Source organism: Coenobita brevimanus, chromosome 74 (assembly GCF_032717465.1).
Source record: "Coenobita brevimanus isolate Jiangsu-jjx chromosome 74, ASM3271746v2, whole genome shotgun sequence".
In the NCBI taxonomy this organism is placed as follows: Eukaryota; Metazoa; Arthropoda; class Malacostraca; order Decapoda; family Coenobitidae; genus Coenobita; species Coenobita brevimanus.
In genome coordinates, this window is record NC_137027.1 from 14,668,214 (window position 1) to 14,686,218 (window position 18,005).

Below are 18,005 nucleotides of genomic sequence, written 5' to 3' on the forward strand. Positions count from 1 at the left end.
CTACAAGAGGTCTTTCGCAAGTTAAATAAATTCGCCCCGTAGGAACAAGAACAAATTAAAAAGGGCCCCCTGGATTTAAGGACTTTATATTCCATCGCTAGGTCTTGCATTATTACCTAGAGGAATGGCAACAAGATATTTTTTTTTTTAATGTTGCTTTACTAGGTTAGGATAATAGCATCGTAGACATAACTAAAACCTTGCCTTATTGTCAACCTAGTTGTAACAAAGGCGCCCATGAGACTTAGACTTAATAAAGGTTAAAAATGTGGTTTACTGGGCGAAGATGCTGGGGCTTGGATAAGGGAGCTAGATATAAATGTTTTATTGGACTTGGATGATGACTGTAGAGATAGCAGTCATCATCATCATCATCATCATCATCATCATAATCCTTCAGTGCCATTAAGTATGCAACATAAAAAGGATCTCCGGTAGTTAATAAGTTAGAACGTCTCCAATTCCTTAGATCCGTGTGGCATCATTTCAGTCAATTCTTGCAGCTTCCAGACGATTTTCTTCTACTTAGGCAAGGTTTCACGTATTCAAAGGGTTTATTAATTCTATATCTAACCACTGCTATTCGAAAAGTTTATCTTAAGGTGAAAAAAATCTTTAGAAAATGAGAATGAAAAACCATGTACACAACCAGACTTAGGGGGACCTCATATACCGATATAATTAAACTGCTCCGTTGCCCAGTTTTGCAGACGTCCCTCACCTCCCTCCCTTTTCCTCGAAAGAAAGATGGTGGACTGCAGGAGGAGGGCATCTTCTGCCTGCAGCCCACTCAGTTTACGTTCTGTTGAGCCTGGGGTTGCAACTACTACGAGTACTACGGCTATACTTCTCTTGCCTTAACTTGTCCCACATTTTCGTCCTTTGGTAGCTTATTTCACATAGCTCAGAGGCAGAATAATAAACCATTACGGCTCTGCATCCCCTCCATTGCTCTCTTTCATGACTAGTATCAAATTCTAGTGTCTGTTTATATGCCTCGGCATATCAACAGACACTAGAATTTGATGGAGAGAAGGCAATTTTAGGCCAAGTTAATGGTATTTAATAGCATAACATCTCATCTTCCCGCCGCCTGACGATGTTACTTGGCATAGGGGAGACATTTGGTAATAAGTGAATCAGAAACAAATGTCCACTAAACCCCCCTTCTTTGTTGCTATCGCCAGACTGCTGTATGTTATTCTGATTAGGAGAGAATTGTGGTAGGGAAGAGGTCAGAAACAATCCCCATTTACCCCTTCAGTGCAATAACGTTTTTTTTTTTTTATCTTCTTGCAACCACCACATAATATCTATACAGCTTAGGGATTTGCGGGAATGAAGGGAGTTAGGAATATTCCCTAGTAATCCCCGGTACAATAATGTCTCTCATTCCTACAATTGCTACATAATATGCATACAACTTTGGGAGAGATGTATGGTAGTGATTGGGTCAGGAAAACGCCCAAGTAACCCCAGAAGAGCAATAGTATTTCTCTTATCATTGCCACCTCAGACAGCATTAGAAGAGAACTTCAGTAGTGATAGAGCCAAATTGTCTAACATAACCTCATCTTTGCACTGACGTCGACTTTTTATTGCTGCTACCTCCAGACCATGTTGTTTAGCTTAATAACGACCTGTTAGTGTAAAGAGGTCAGAAGGACTTTCCATTAACCGTTCCATGATTTCACAGGAGTATGACTTGTTCAAATGGAAGAAACTGCTCGTATCGTATACCCACAAACTGACACCCTATTCAACTCTCTTCAGCCCGATTCTATAAATTGCATTGTATTCTTGCTAGACAGGCAGTTTTATGCAACTTGGGAAGGATCTCTCTTGTTGAAGGCGTTAATGAAGGCCATGTTTAATCCTTCCAGTTCGAAAACTTTCCTTGATGCTCAATAAAATAGTCTGGTGTTAGCAAGAATAAACTAAGAATTATATCGTCTCTACTTGGGACACTATAATTCCTTCATTTTATGGAAGACATAAGAACATCATCTCTGAGATATATTTCCAAGAATAATACGGGAGGTGGGAAAAGTCGATTCTAGGATAGCAATATTTCCTATAACTATACCTAATGGACAGAAAAATATCGTCTCTGCATGGGAAATTCCTACATTTTACTGAAGGCACAAGGATATCGCCTCTGGAACACCTATATTTCCCAGAGTATTTACCGAAGGTGGAAAAATGTCTCTGAGGTATCATACAGAATGTAGGAAGATGCTGCTTCTGATACCTGTTTTCCTGTCATTTTACAGAAGACAGGAAAATATCGACTCAAGGACACCAGATACTACTGAAGGCAGGAAAATGTCTTTTTAATAATCCCCAGCACTGTGCAGAAAACAGAACCCCCTCCCATGCACTTGGAGAGGCTTTCTCATGGGTAGCACCGCGTAATTTGTGTATCGGCCGCCAGGGCGGTACTGGTGTAGCGGCAGCCATGTTACACCCCACGTGAAGCTCTCTCTCTCTCTCTCTCTCTCTCTCTTTTTTTTTTTTCTTTTTTTTTTTTTCTTTTTTTGTACCGAGCTGCTCAGTGGATTTTTGAAAGCAGCTGATGATTCCGGAAAATATAGTGCCATGGTCCACCGTGCAGCTTACGGGTGCAAAAATGGGCACAGGAGTTCGTCAGAGAAAGCAGGCATTACATTTCACCAGTAAGAAATATATCTTGTTGCTAATTCTGTAAGAATACTGCACCCTGGGGAGGGGCGGGAAGATTCTTCCCCAGTATCCTTGTATGTATGAGGCGACTAAAAGGGGCCCCATTATCTCCAGTCTTTCTCTTCTGTTCACACTCTTGCAGATATTTCCATGTTTCTTCTGGCATTTACCAATTCTGACATTCGGTTTCATGGCATGGGTAGTCTAAGTGTCATGAAGGGTCAATTCTGCACCGCAGTAACGTATGGCATTGTTTCATTTTCTAAAGGTACCCCATATAAATCGTTGAAGTAGGCAAAAAGAAAAAAAAAAACAATAATCCGTATGTTTTTGTATTTTAAGATACGAGTGTGGGTGTTTCAATATGGCGGCCAAAGTCACACGCTCGCGGCGGAAATAGCCTCTCCATACTATAAAGCTCAGTGGGGAGACATGACAACATTAATTTAAATGAACGCATGTGTACTCTTTGTAATGATGGTGATATTGGTGACGAATTTCATTGTTTTAAGTGTCCATATTTCATTTTGCAAAGGATACTATATATGAAGAGATATTTCTATGACAACCCAGTGACGGATAAGATGTTACAGATATTCAGCATCTAACAACAGTTATTCTTAAATTGGCTAAATTTGTAGGAGAGAGAATGGAATGCTTTAACTAATGAAGAACAGTCAGAATAATGTATTATATCTTAATAATTCTCCAGTCAGTAAATGAATGATTTAATTTCTTTTTGTTTAATCTTGTAAGTTACTTTATGAACAGTATTGTAGTCTGTTCTTTGCAAAACCCTGTGCAGGGTTGGTTGGGGTTGTATTGTATGGGACGCATCAACTTGGCGGCCGAGTCAGGTTTACATCGCGGCGAACGGGGCCATCAGGTAAGATTTTCATTTTTTTTTTTCTATGTAGTATTTCTAATTTCTGTTACAGTGTTTCATGGCCCTGAGTACCTGCTGATTCTGGTTGTGTGATGCTCAGTACTGAAAACCATCTGTCTTTATTGATATCTGATGAGGTATGTGACCATCTAGGCATTTCCATTACCGTTGTGTAAACATTAAAGGTCCAACGGGGGCAAACCACTGAGCTCTATAATATGGAGAGGCTTTCTCATGGGTAGGACCACATAGTTTGTGTAACAGCCGCCAGGGGCCTAGGGCGGCGCTGATGTTTACACCACTGACGTCCAAATCTTTTGAAATCAACCGATGAATTCAGAAAATATTGTGCCATGGCCCATTGCATTGCGTACGTAAGCAACAGCAAAACAGAAACAGCAAGCTAAGTACCGTGATCCAACGGCATTTCCATGGTGGCGGCGGCGAGTGGTGGTGTTTCAATGTGGCGGCCAAAGCTACACACTCGCTGCGGAGATAGCCTTTCCATATTATAGGGCTCAGTGGGGCAAACCTTATGGGGGTATCATACTGTTGGAGTGCCCCCTATTTCAATGGTATTTTAAGCTTCCTTCTCCCCCCCAAAAAAAAATAAATAAATAAATAAATAAAGTACTTAGTTGTGTACAAGCTTCCTCTGTCAAGTATCAAACATGAAATTATGTTTGAGTTGTGCAACATACAGTAGATTAGATTGCTGTGTATATTTATGATGCTTTTTCTAGGCATATAATGATAATAATTACTGGAAGATATCTATGATGTATTTGAGGTTTATGAAGTTGATAAATAGGTTACAGCTAAATTTGACTATTGTGTTATTTACTATTTAAAATATTTTTTTACATATTTTTTCACGGGCAGTCCGTACTATGCCAAAGAGAGCTGTACGGTGCTCCCCTGTGCAATTTATTTATTAATATCCTTCCCTCTTCTTTTTTTCAATTACTCATGCCACTTAATGTCTTTCACAGGTATGCCAAAATGCCAAGAAAGTTTGTGCCGAAAGGGCTGAAGCAGACTGACAGGTCAGCGCTTGAGGAAGCCTTCAACTATCGGGTGAGGACCGAATGCAGCATCAGGAAAGCCTGCAAGCAATATGGAGTCATAATAATGACCCTACAGGTAAGCAAATTTATTTATGCCTTAAACTATTTCAGGTACTAATTATATAGCTTTAATACACAGGGCTTACCAAGAAATCAACCTCTTTAATTCATTAATATGCCAAATATGATTTTCTTTTTAATTATGTATTCACTCAAGGCAATCCCCCTGATTTTATAGAGTAGGCATACTGGCCCAAAACCAAATATTTATGCCTATTTGCATGTGCTAAATATTTCCTTTGAAAACTAAACAAGCTTTATTTATTCATTGCAGGATGCTTTCAAGCGTTCAAAGAAGCACTCTGATGGCAAGACCTACATCCAACCAAAGGCCAACACACAGAAGGTCTTCACTAATGAGCAGGAGTAGTCACTGTCCACTTATGCAATTAAGATAGCTAAAATGTTCTATGGACTGCCCAGGTCAGAATTTAGGAAGCTTGCCTACAAGTATGCTGTTGCAAGTCACACTGTATTCCAGCAGTCTGGAAGAAGGAGCAAGCTTCATCTGTTGACTAGTATTATGCCTATATGTGCCAAGGCTGCAATGAGTGTGGATAGTTAACTGAGTGAATTTTTCTATTGGAAGGTTGGATTGAAACAAGGATGTGTCATGTCTCCATGGCTGTTCAGTCTGTACATGGATGGGGTTATAAAAGAGATACAAGGTAGGGCAGATGTTGGAGCAGCCCTAGTGAGAGGGGGCAGTGTTTTGAAACTCCCTGTTCTGTTGTTTGCAGATGATACTGTGTTGCTAAGTGAAGACGAAGGGGAGTTGCAAGTCTTGGTGGATGAGTTTGGAAGAGTGTGTAAGAAACGGCATGTAAAGGTGAATGTAGGAAAGAGTAAAGTGATGGTCTTCGAGAGAAGTGAAGTCAGTGAATGTACAGTGAGACTGGATGGGGAGGATATGTAGAATGTGAGTGCGTTTAAGTACTTGGGTAGTGTGATGAGTAAGGATGGAAGTTTAGAGGGTGAAGTGCTTGAAAGGGTGCAGCAGGGAAGAAAGTTGTTGGTTCCTTGAAAACAGTAATAAGAAACAGGGAAGTGAGCATGGAAGTGAAAAAGTTACATGACAGTATTGTGATAGCAACTCGTAACATATGGAAGTGAAGCTTGGACCTTGTTGGAGGGACAGAAGTCAAGAGTGAGAGCAGTGGAAATGAGTTATTTGAGAGGAGCATGTGGAGTCACATGGAGAGACAGACTGACAAATGAGGAAGTGAAGGAGTATTGTGGTAAGGATGTGACAGGAAGTGTTAGGAGAAAAGCATTAAGGTGGTTTGGCCATGTGGAGAGGATGGAGAGTGAGAGACTGACGAGAAGAGTGTATGTGAGTGAGGTCGAGGGGGGGGGAGAGGGAGGGAGAGGCCAAGGATGAGATGGAGGGATGGAGTGAAGAAGTATATGAGAGGGAGGTGTGAGCTGGGAGTATGGCAGTGAAATGGCGGGGGACAGAGCAACATGGAGGCGATTTGTGGCCACCTCATACGGGATAAAGGCGTCTGGCAATAGATAGATAGGCAGATGTCTCGGCATCCAGAGTTATCACTGAAGTCCCCTGAAGGCATGTCTGTTGCCCGAGTTATAGCATTTAACCCAGCATCTGTTAATGCTTTCTTTGAAGCATATACTGAGGCTATGGACAAAGATGAGTTTCCTTCTGACAGAATCTGCGACATTGATGAAAGTAGTCTCTCTTCGGTCATGAAACTCGTCAAGATTATCTGTGAGAAGGGGAAGCCAGTAGTGTCACAGATCTCTCGTGAATGTGGTGCCACCTCGACCTTTGTTGGGATAATCAAGAATGAAGAAAACAGAAGACTCAAGTCTCAGAAGGATCAAGATAAACGAGAGAAGAAGGGGAGGAAGAGGATGCCTCATGCCAAACATAAATCAAGTGAGGATCAAGTGAGCACTGATGAAGAAATGCATCTCGATGATTCATCTGAGTACTCCGGTGAGGTGGAAGAGGAGGAGTTCGTGGAGCCCAACCCTTTCCAGGAGAAGACCCCACAAACCAGTGACTTCATATTAAATGAGCTTGAGTTAGAGGAAACCAGAAACATAGGATGTACCATACATTATGTCGGCAAAATATTAAGTGTTGAGGACAATTTTGAATATGATGTTTCCTTCTTATGAATAAGCTCAAAAGTAGGTCATTAAGACACCTTCTACTTTCCAGAGATGGAGGATGTTAGTAAGGTGAGCGGGGATAAAGTGAAGGGACTCTTGTGTGAACCTATGAAAGCCAAAACTCATAGGCCTACTAGACTATTGAAATTCAAGCACCCTGTAAACAATTTCAATCTGAGATAGAACAGACTTTCTAGCTGTGTGATCCAGCCTGTTCAGTATGTTGCAGCTTTGTGAGTTTAAATACGTTCGTTGTGTAATTATTTATGAGGCCTGTTTGGCTTTCAAGACTCCAACTTTTTTTTTTTTTTTTGCCTTAACAAGAGGTGGTAACAGTGAAGTGATGAATGAGTGTTTATTTCCAAGTCAAGAGGGTAATAATTCTCACTGCTCATTATTCTCGATCCAGTTTATTACAGAATAACCTTTAATACATTGTCGGGACATATGTTCATGAAAAATGTGATGTATGGATCACCCCCAGGCACCGTACAGATCGCGCCCATATAGAGTGGTCCATACATAGGGGTACCTTCAGGGAAAATGCTAATAAATGTGCCTTGTATCATATTAAGAATAATGGTAAACATCACCAAGGTAGCCCTTTACCTAAAGTTTATGTCCATACCAATATTTTTCAATAAAGTTGTTTTCCTGATTTTTTGTGAATATTTTTCTCCTAATACTGTAGTAAAATGCATCCCCACCTTGCCCTACTCCAAAAGCCCACTTGAAGTTGCTAAAATAAGCCTTTCTAACCTTCAAAACCTTTCCCGAACTACCACCGCACTGACAGCCCCTCTCCCGAGCTGCCCCTGCACGCACCCTCCTCTCTCTAGCTACCCCAGCACTCACCCCCCTTCTCGTCCACTACCCCCGCACTCACCCCCCTTCTCTTGAACTACCCCCGCACTGACCCCCCCTCTCCCGAGTTACCCCCGCACTGACCCCCCCCTCTCTTGAGCTACCCCAGCACTCACCGCCTCTCTCTCGAAACTACTCCCGCACTGCCCCCCCCTCTCTCCCGCACTGACCCCCCCTCTCAGCCGTTACCCCTGCACTGACCCCCCCTCTCTCGAGCTACCCCTGCACTGACCCCCCCTCTCTCGAGCTACCCCTGCACTTACCCCCCTTCTCCGCCGCTACCCCCGCACTCACCCTCCGGCACTTAACCCCCTCTCCTGATGTATCCCCGCTCTCACCCCCCTTTCCCCTAACCCCCACTGTTATCCCCTCTCCCCTCCGCCTACTGTTAAGGTGGAGGATTTTTTTTTTTTTTTTACACCAAGTCAAGTCCGGAGTAATTCAAGGTGGTGTTCTATCGCCTTTACTATTTATATTGGTCATTGATTACATTATGAAACGCGTTGGAACAGAAACCGGTGCAGGTATACTTTGGGGAGAGAACAGGAAACTTTTGGATTTAGATTATGCAGATGATATAGTTTTGATTTGTGATGGGCCAGAAGAGATGCAGAGAGTGTTGGACTGTTTGGTGAGTGAAGGTCGCAAGGTGGGTTTGGTTATTAATTGTGGAAAAACTGAAATAATCAATATGAATATGGAAAATGCGCAGGAATGTGTAATTGGAGGTATGGTTGTAAAGCAAGTTGATAGGTTTAAATATTTAGGTACTTATTTAGCCAAGGATGGTTCTTTGAACTTTGAATTCGAGGAAAGGTTAAAGAAGGCTAATCAGGCAATGGGAATGCTTAAAAATATTTGGAATAATAACAATTTCTCTGTGCATACAAAAATCAAACTTTATAAGGTAATGGTTAGGAGTATCTTAATTTATGGACACGAGTCTTGGTACAGCACAGTGACTATGGAAAATAAATTCTTGGTGTTTGAAAACAAAGCACTTAGAAGAATATTAGGAGTTAAGTGGTGGGAAAGGATACCAAATAGTAGAATTAGAGAAATAACGGGAGTGCAGCCGATCGATGAATATGTTTTCTCACGATGGAAGTGGCTAGGACATGTGTATAGGAGACAGGGAATAGTACGAGGTACACCAGGGTGGGTGGCACTTGGTAGGAGAGGTAGAGGAAGGCCAAAAGAGACGTGGGTGAGGACAATGAGACGAGAAGCTGGAGATGAGTGTTGGGGAGATCTTGAGGAGTTAGCACAAGATAGGATGTGGTGGTGTGAGTTCATCGAGGCCCTATGCATCCCCGAGGGTGCCACAGGAAATGATTGATTGATTACACCATTTACAGGAAAAGGAAAGTAACATCAAGAAAATATATATTTATTAATGCTGTTCTGCGGTTGTAACTTCCAGCCCCTGAAAAAGAAAGAAAATATACATCAGTATGTTACTGAGGAAAGAGGAGGAGGAAGTGCAGGAGGGGGAAGAGGAGGAGGAAAGGAGAAGAGGAGGAGGAAGTGCAGGATGGGGAAGAGGAGGAGGAAGTGCAGGAAGGGGAAGAGGATGAGGATTGGGAGGGAGAGGAGGAAGGGAAGAAGGGAGAGGGGGAAGAGGAGGGAGGAGGAGCAGGAGGAGGAGGGGGGGATGGGGGAAGAGGAGGAGTAGGTGAAGGAGGAGGGAGGAGGACGAGGAGGAGGTGGAGGAAGAAAAGGATGAAGATAAAGCGGAGGAGGAGCAGGAGTAGTAGTGACCTGGGGAGGAGGAAGAGGAGGAGGAGATGCAGGAGAGAGGGAAGAGGAGGTAGAGGAGGAGAAGAAAGTGCAGGAAGGGGGAAAGCAAGGAAGAGGAGGAGGAGGAAATGCAGGGGGGGGTAAGAGGAGGAGGAGGTGGGGGGAGGGAGAGGAGGAAGAGAAGAAGGTGGAAGGGAGAGAAGGAGGAGGAGGAGGAGAGGGTATGAGGAACAGAAGGTGCAGGAGGGGGAGGAGGTGCGGGAGAAGGAGGAGGAGGAGGAGGAGAAGGAAATGCAGGAGGGGGAGGGGGAGAGGGTATGAGGAATAGGAGAAGGTGCAGGAGGGGGAGGAGGAGGAGTAAGAGGAGAAGGAGGTGCAGGAGGAGGAGGAGGGGAAGGGGAAGGAGGAGGGGAAGGGGAAGTAGTAAGAGGAGGAGGAGGAGGTGCAGGAGTAAGAGGAGGAGGAGGAGGAGGTGCAGGAGTAAGAGGAGGAGGAGGAGGAGGAGGTGCAGGAGGAGAAGGAGGAGGTGCAGGAGGAGGAGGAGGAGGTGCAGGAGGAGGAGGAGGAGGTGCAGGAGGAGAAGGAGGAGGTGCAGGAGGAGGAGGAGGAGGAGGTGCAGGAGGAGAAGGAGGAGGTGCAGGAGGAGGAGGAGGAGGTGCAGGAGGATGAGAGGGTGTGAGGAACAGGAGAAGGTGCAGGAGGGGGAGGAGGTGCGGGAGGAGGAGGAGGAGGAGGAAGTGCAGCAGGAGGAGGAGAAGGTGCAGGAGAAGGAGGAGGAGGAGGAGGAAGTGCAGGAGGAGGAGGAGGTGCAGGATTACACAGGATTACACAGGAAAGCAAACAGCAACAGACCTTATGGTCCTTTCGAGGCTGCTTGTTAGAGAAAACTATGACTACAAGATCTAACTCTACATGTTGAAGGATAAGGATAGGAAAGCAAGAAGGCTCCCCCCACCACCAAACCCTCCAGGAAAAAGTGAGAAAAACCACCATGCAGCATGGAAAAACTGACATGGAAATTTTATAGGAAACACTGGAAAGGAAAAGTCACATTCTATAATACTTTATCTATAAGCTACCCGATAGAGTAACCTGAAAGAGAAAGTAAACAAATAAAATAATAGTTACGGCATGACATTATAAACCAGTTACATTGAGTTAATGGGAAGTCTGTGGACATAACGTGGAAGCTACACACTGCACAGTGTGGATGTTTAGGGGTGGTGCAGCAGCCTTGCCTGGCGCTTTTAAGGTAGGCAGCAGCCTTGCCTGGCGCTTTTAAGGTAGGCAGCAGTCAATCAGGCCCTAGCTCCGTTTGCTCCACTGAGACAAGGAACTCTCCCATGTGGGACAAGTACACAAGTTTCATCCTGAAGCAGTGACCCCTGGTACATTAAAAAAATCCCGATGGTGGTCACTTGACTAACAGGGACCCTCAGTGATCCACAGCCCATCACAGGTCGAAAGTAAGAGTAGTGACCGTTAACTCAGGGTTATCTGTGCAGCTCCTAATCTGTGCTTATATTGCTTTCTTTGCGCTGGGGAGACTGAAAAGTATATAGGACGAGTGTCTTAGATGAAAGGGGACTGCACAGTGCACAGTGTGGATGTGCAATGCACAGAGTGGATGTTTAGGGGTGGTGCGGCAACCTTCCCTGGCGCTTTTTAGGTAGGCAGCAGTCAATCAGGCAATAGCTCCGTTCACTCCACTGAGACAAGGAACTCTCCCATGTGGGACAGTACACAAGTTTCATCCTGAAGCAGTGACCCCTGGTACATTAAAAAATCCCGATGGTGGTCACTTGACTAACAGGGACCCTCAGTGATCCACAGCCCATCACAGGTCGAAAGTAAGAGTAGTGACCGTTAACTCAGGGTTATCTGTGCAGATCCTAATCTGTGCTTATATTGCTTTGTTTGCACCGAATAAATTGAAAATGTATAATATCGTGACGCAACACTATGTACGGGTACATTGTTTACGGGGTGTCTTGTAGACTAAGGAGGCATGAACTTACATGTGCCGTAGCTATAAAAGCAAGTTATTCGGACAGAAAAAGAGTCAGCTGAGGATTTTCGTGCAAATACTTGTCTAATTTGTTTTTGAATGTCTCAATTGAGATACTGTTCACGGTATCTGAGGGTAATCTGTTCCAGATATTTACAACTCTGTTAAAGAAGAAGTATTTTGCTTCGTGGGATTGGAATCGTTTTCCCATGATTTTGCAGCCATTACTTCTGGTTTGACTAGACCGGTCTATATCAAAATATTTATTCATGTCTAAGTTGTCATATCCCTTCATGATTTTGAAAACTTCAATAAGGTCCCCTCTTAACCTGCGCTTCGTTAGGCTAAATAATTTAAGTTCTTCAAGGCGTTCCTCATATGGTTTGTTTCTAAGTCGTGGTACCATTTTTGTGATTCTTCGCTGAATTTTCTCTAATTTTTCAATGTCCTTTCTGTAGTACGGAGGCCAGAATTGCACACAATACTCAAGATGGGGGCGCACTAGCGAGTTGTACAAGGCAAGTATGACTTTTTCCGATTTAAACTCGAAAGTTCTTCCAATAAAACCCACTAGCTTGTTTGCAATTTTTACCGCATCGGTACACTGCTTGCTTGGTTTTAGGTCATTTGATATTATCACACCAAGATCCTTTTCACTGTCTGTACTTGATAACTGAATATTGTTCATTTTGTAATTTGCATGGACATTGTTACTTCCAATATGAAGTACTTTACATTTTTCTGTGTTGAATTTCATTTGCCATTTTTCTGCCCAGCTTGCTAAAGTATTAAGGTCATTTTGTAACTGCTGCCACTGTAATTTTGAAGTGACTTTACTGGTTATTTTAGTATCATCTGCAAATTTGGATACTTTACAATTTAGACCCTCATCAATGTCATTTATATAGATAATAAAAAGTATCGGTCCAAGTACTGAGCCTTGGGGAACGCCGCTGATCACATTACGCCATTTGGATTCCTTTCCGTTTATCACAACTCGCTGTTTTCGGTCTGACAGCCAGTCTTGTAACCATTTTAGCGTCTTTCCTTTTATTCCATGTGCTTCTATTTTTCTCATGAGACGCTTGTGAGGGACAGTGTCAAATGCTTTCTGAAAGTCGAGGTAAATTATATCTACTGCTCTTGAGTCATCGTATGATTTGTAAACATCATGGAAGAAGTCCAGTAGGTTAGTTAAGCATGAACGACGATGTCTGAATCCATGTTGCGAGTCTTTAATTATATTATTTTCTTCTAGATAATTAACTATTTTATCTCTTATGATTTTTTCCATTAACTTGCACACTACTGATGTTAAGCTGATTGGTCTGTAATTTCCTGGGTGCGACTCATTTCCTTTTATGAAAATTGGTGTTACATTTGCTAGTTTCCATTCGCGTGGAACTTTCCCAGTACTTAATGATTTATTGAATAAGACAGAGAGTGGCAGCAGTAACTCATGTTTTGCTTCTTTGAGAATTCTCGGTGATATTTTATCGGGGCCAGGGGTTTTGTTTATGTCCGTACTATTTATGGCTGAAAGGATATCATTATTATCAATAGCATAGTTACTAAGGACTGTGCTATTTGCTTGGTTTGTGGGTAACAGTAGGTTTCTGGTGGTGTTTTCTACTGTAAAAACAGACGCAAAGTAATCGTTAAGAATTTTTGCCATTTCGACCTCATTTTCAGTGTGTCTGCCATTGTTTGTTTCTAGAGGACCTATTGATGTAGTCATAACCTTTTTCTTTCTAATGTAACTGTAAAATTCTTTAGGATTTGATTTGCACGTATTAGCAATGTGGATCTCCAGTGCTCTTTTGCTTTGTTTAATAAGTCTTTTCGATGTGCGGCGTAGATTATCGTATTGTAATTTATCATCATTATTTTGTGTAGCTTTATATTTATGGTATGCCTGTTTTTTGGCTATTAAGTTACTTTTTATTTCACTGGACCACCACTTTGGTTTACTATTTCCAGCTGGACGTCTGTTACGTAGTGGCACACATGACTTTACCACTTCATTAAATTTTTCGGTGAATATTTCCCATGCTTGGTTTATGTCATCGGTTTCAGACATTTGATTCCAATCTGCAGTTGCAAGTAGCGCTCTGAGCCTGTTGAAATTAGCTCTACGATAATCTGGGACCTTTTCTTTGCTCTCCGTTTCTTTTACTTTTTCAGTAGTAATATTAAACTGTATAGTTCGATGATCACTGGAACTAAACTCAGGTCCTATTTCAACGTTGTTGACTAGGTTATCATTTGTAGTCAAGATGATGTCTAGGATATTGTTTCCTCTCGTTGGGTATTCTACGTGTTGGGAAAGGGCGCTTTCCTGAAGATTCGTATAAAGCTCTTGTCCTGAGTGTGCCGTCAGTGGTTCACCCCACTTTGTTACCGGTAGATTAAAGTCTCCAAAAATTACGCTATCCTCTTGACAACAAATTTCCGCAATTTGATCATAAAGTTTTTCATCTGTCTCAGTTGACTGTGCTGGCGGACGATAGATGAGACATATATTTATTTTGTGTGAATTAATACTTAGCTGAACATAACTGGCATCTATGTTGGTAATACTGGGTTTGGATAGCACAAGGGGATGGAGACTAGTTTTCACATATAGTAAAACACCGCCACCAGCTCGATGTGGTCGCTCACAGCTGAAAATATTGTACCCTGTTAGTGAGTATTCCGCTAGAAAGTCACGGTCAGATGTGTTAATCCAGGACTCTGTGATGCCAATGATGTCATAATTTTCTAGGTAAATTAGAGATTCTAAATCCTCAAACTTGTTACGTAGACTACGTGCATTAGCATAGCAGACTCTAATTCCGTTCCGAACAGTTGGTGATCTGACTTTGTGGGTATTTACGTTAAGGTTACTGTTCCTGGACGTGCCGCGTTTTTGATCTGAAGAGGGCAACTTTATCGTGTAGAAGTCTACCTAGCCGTGCCGCTCCTACTGAGTTCAAATGGAGACCATCTTTCTGGAATAGAGTATGTTGCTCATAAAACTGGTCCCACAGATTGACAAAGTCGACTCCCTCTTGCGTGCAGAGAGATTTGAGCCGGTTATTTGTGCTGAAGGCCTTATCATAGAAACTATTTTCTGCCTTGATCCTTGGGAGTATACCAGATATTATCATATTAGTGGACTTAGTTTTGAATCGTTTGATCATTTCATGATACTTTGCTAGCAATTCCTCTGATCTACTGCGCTTCAGATCATTTGTACCAACATGGATAACGTATAGAGTTTGATCATTTGCGTCTTTTGTGACCTCATCGCAGGCTTCTGTGATATCACTTAGTCCACCTCCTGGAAAACAGTACCTCTTTCTGCTGATGGGGGCACGTCCACAAAATTCCTCCAGCTGACTGCGTACAATAGAGTCCCCAATAAGCCTTGTTTCTTCTGTCTCATTTACCGCTTCGGCAAGGATCTGGTAGCGATTATACGTAGTTATGGGAAGATGCTTCCTCGAATCTTTTCCGGGTTTTGCGCCATTTCTTACCATAGTAAAGGGGACTTCGCTTGGCGAGGAACGTACTGAATCGCTGGGTGAGGAAGATACTGATACACTATTATTTGTGACTGCCTGATGGGCGGGGGCTTGTACGAGCTCAGTTTGTACGCTTCTTCCTTCTCGAGTGCTGTTGCTGACTCCTACATTTGCCACTACAAACTCTTTCAGTGTCTCAAACTCTGCCTTGAGTTCCCTGTAATTTCTCTGCGATTCAGCTAAACCATTTTCTAGATCTTTTCTCAAGATGCATAGTTTGCACACAGGCGTCGAAAAGTAATTTGAAAAATACTGAGCCGCAAAGCGACCAGTACACTCCTGGCAGGCCTTTAGGGTAGATGGCATTTTGCAGCAATATTTCCACAATCCCACACAAATAAAAAATAGTATACAACTGGTTAATGGATGTTGTTACAAATGGTCAATTTACTCTATATATGAGATATTGAATTTCTAGGGAGGTTCACTTACTTTTTATATATTATCTTCCTTTACCAGTATAAAAAGAATAGAAAATCTACCTGCTATGGCACAATCCAACCTACATGGATTCTTTTACCAGTGTAAAAGGAACAGTAAAATCTGCTTGCTATGGTACAACCTACCTTAACATGAACTGTGTAAAATGAAAAGGGAATCTACTTGCTAGGGTATGATCTAGCTTAGGAGGAGGAGAAGGAGGTGCAGGAGGAGGAGAAGGTGCAGGAGGAGGAGGAGGCTCGTCTGAAATGTATATAGGGAACAGCAGGCCTAAGTACCCTTTCTGCTGTCCACCATCCTCCTTTTGAGGGACAAAGGAGCGCTAAGGAAAGCACACAGCAACAGACCTAGAGGACCTTTTAAGGCTGTTATGGAGACGGCAATGACTGATACTGGTATCTAATTTATGAGCTGAAGGATAACAAAGCAGGAAGACAAAATAAGTGAAAACAGATATTTGTGTATCCAGGCAGCTTCACTATCAAGACATATCGGTGCCATCACGTGAAGGCATCCCTCTCCAGAGTTTTTTGAATTCGAAAAATCTCTTCAAAAAGTCTATTCAAAGCTAAATAAAATCTTACATATTACTCCATTCACTTTAACTTGGCGCAAAATTTCCATCTCTCCCTCTTAAATGTTTAGCTGTGACCACAGAAGAACACGAGAATATGTTGGTAAATATTATCACAAACGACATAGTATTTTTTTTTAATGTGTCCGACTCAGGGCATAGGCTCCACAGCCTGCTCTCAAGGCCCAGTAGTCCTCCTACATACCATACTCCTCTCTACATGTCACCACTTCGGCACTAACACCCACCGTCCATATTGAATACATGCTAGGGCTGTCTCATACAGGACTGGTGTATTGGTATTAGCGGGGGTACTTTTATGACATGTCGGCGGGTCATCTGGTAGATCAGGAAAGTGTGCTTTCATGAAATTCAAATCCTTAAACTGTTCCCTGCCCCAGCCGGGATTCGAACCTGGGTCCATCAGGACTGCAAGCCGCCTCTCTACCGATTCAGCCACCGCCTCCCCAGCAGTATACCAGCAGTAGCAGTAATTATCAATGATTATCAATATTCTCTCTCTCTCTCTCTCTCTCTCTCTCACACACACACACACACACACACACACACACACACACCACTACCAAATTACAACTAAAACAATAATTCTCTCTCTCTCTCTCTCTCTCTCTCTCTCTCTCTCTCTCTCTCTCAAACGAACGACCCCCAGAAATCTGTTTCCAAAATCTCCCTCTCCAAAAATCTCTCCATTACTTAGTAAAATCGTCTGGAAGGTGTATAGAAAAAATAATCAGACTGAAGGGGTTAATGGAGGCCACATCTAACCCTCCCCCTGTTCGAAAAATCTCCCCTAGGCTGAGAGAGAGAGAGAGAGAGAGAGAGAGAGAGAATGTAGAATGTGAAAAATTACTCGCTGAGAAGGACGAGTTAGGAAGCATACACGAAGTCTCACTTACCCTCATTATGTTGCTTTGAAGCACCGCTTCCTTTGCCATTTATTTTGCATTTCACACTATCACACTGACATAGCCGGTATTAGTAACAGACATACGGATACTGGGAAGCAATGCATAAAATAATTCGCAAAGGAAGTGGTGTTGCGTACGAGGCCTCCCATTATAACGCATGGGTTTATACTTGCTACCTACATGCCGATACTAAGGTACAATATATGGGATAATTCGCATAGGAAGAGGTGTTACGTACGAGGCCTCCCTTCCCAATATAAAGCATGGTTTTGTTCCTGCTACCTACATGTGGATTCTAAGGTGCAATATATGGAATAATTCTCGAAGAAAGACGTGTTACGTGCGAAGCCCATTCTCGTAAAAATTATACTGCAGCTCTACACTACATTCTTTCTACAGCACCTCTTCGTGACTAGTACTATATATTCTAGTGTTAGTGTCTTAGCTAAGTATGCAAAATCGGTGGCAATTTTAGGCCAAGTTAGAATAGTATGGCAATGAAGGGGTTAATAAGAGCTATAGTTCGTATTCTCCTACCATCTCTTCCTTAACGATTTATTTTCCAAGCTACTCATTAACATCCCTTGGTTTGTTTCTTATGTCTTCAATACCGACCTACATGGCATGAATAATTCATATGAATGCAGTAACCTGTCGGTGCAGAATAAGAAATAAATCGGTAAGGAAGAGGTGTTAGTTGGTAAGGAGGCTCCCCAACACCTCTCCCTTAACGACTTATTTTCCAAACTATTCACTGATATCCCCTGGTTTGCTTCTGTCTTTTCAGTACTAACATAGATGGCATGAAAAACACACAAGAATATACTGTAGTAACGGTGCTGAACCAGGAATAAATCGGTAAGGAAGAGGTGTTAACAAGCTTCCTCAATAACACGCAAGAATACAGTAACGAGGCAGAATCAGAAGTAAATTTGTAATGAAGAGGTGTTAGTATGCTTCCTGAATAACACACAAGAATACCGTAACGAAGCAGGCTCAGAAATAAATCGGTAATGAAGAGGTGTCAGTAAGCTTCCTGAATTACACAC

At 42.6% G+C, this 18,005-nt stretch overlaps 1 protein-coding gene across 1 annotated transcript in view; it reads left to right on the plus strand.

Moving 5' to 3' along the window:
* Positions 1-6,885: 6,885 nt before the first annotated feature.
* Positions 6,886-18,005, plus strand: part of LOC145407696 (uncharacterized) — a 109,400-nt gene continuing 98,280 nt past the window's right edge. The window contains 1 exon segment of the mRNA XM_080278562.1: positions 6,886-6,903. Within this exon segment, the coding sequence (XP_080134688.1) occupies positions 6,886-6,903 (18 nt within the window).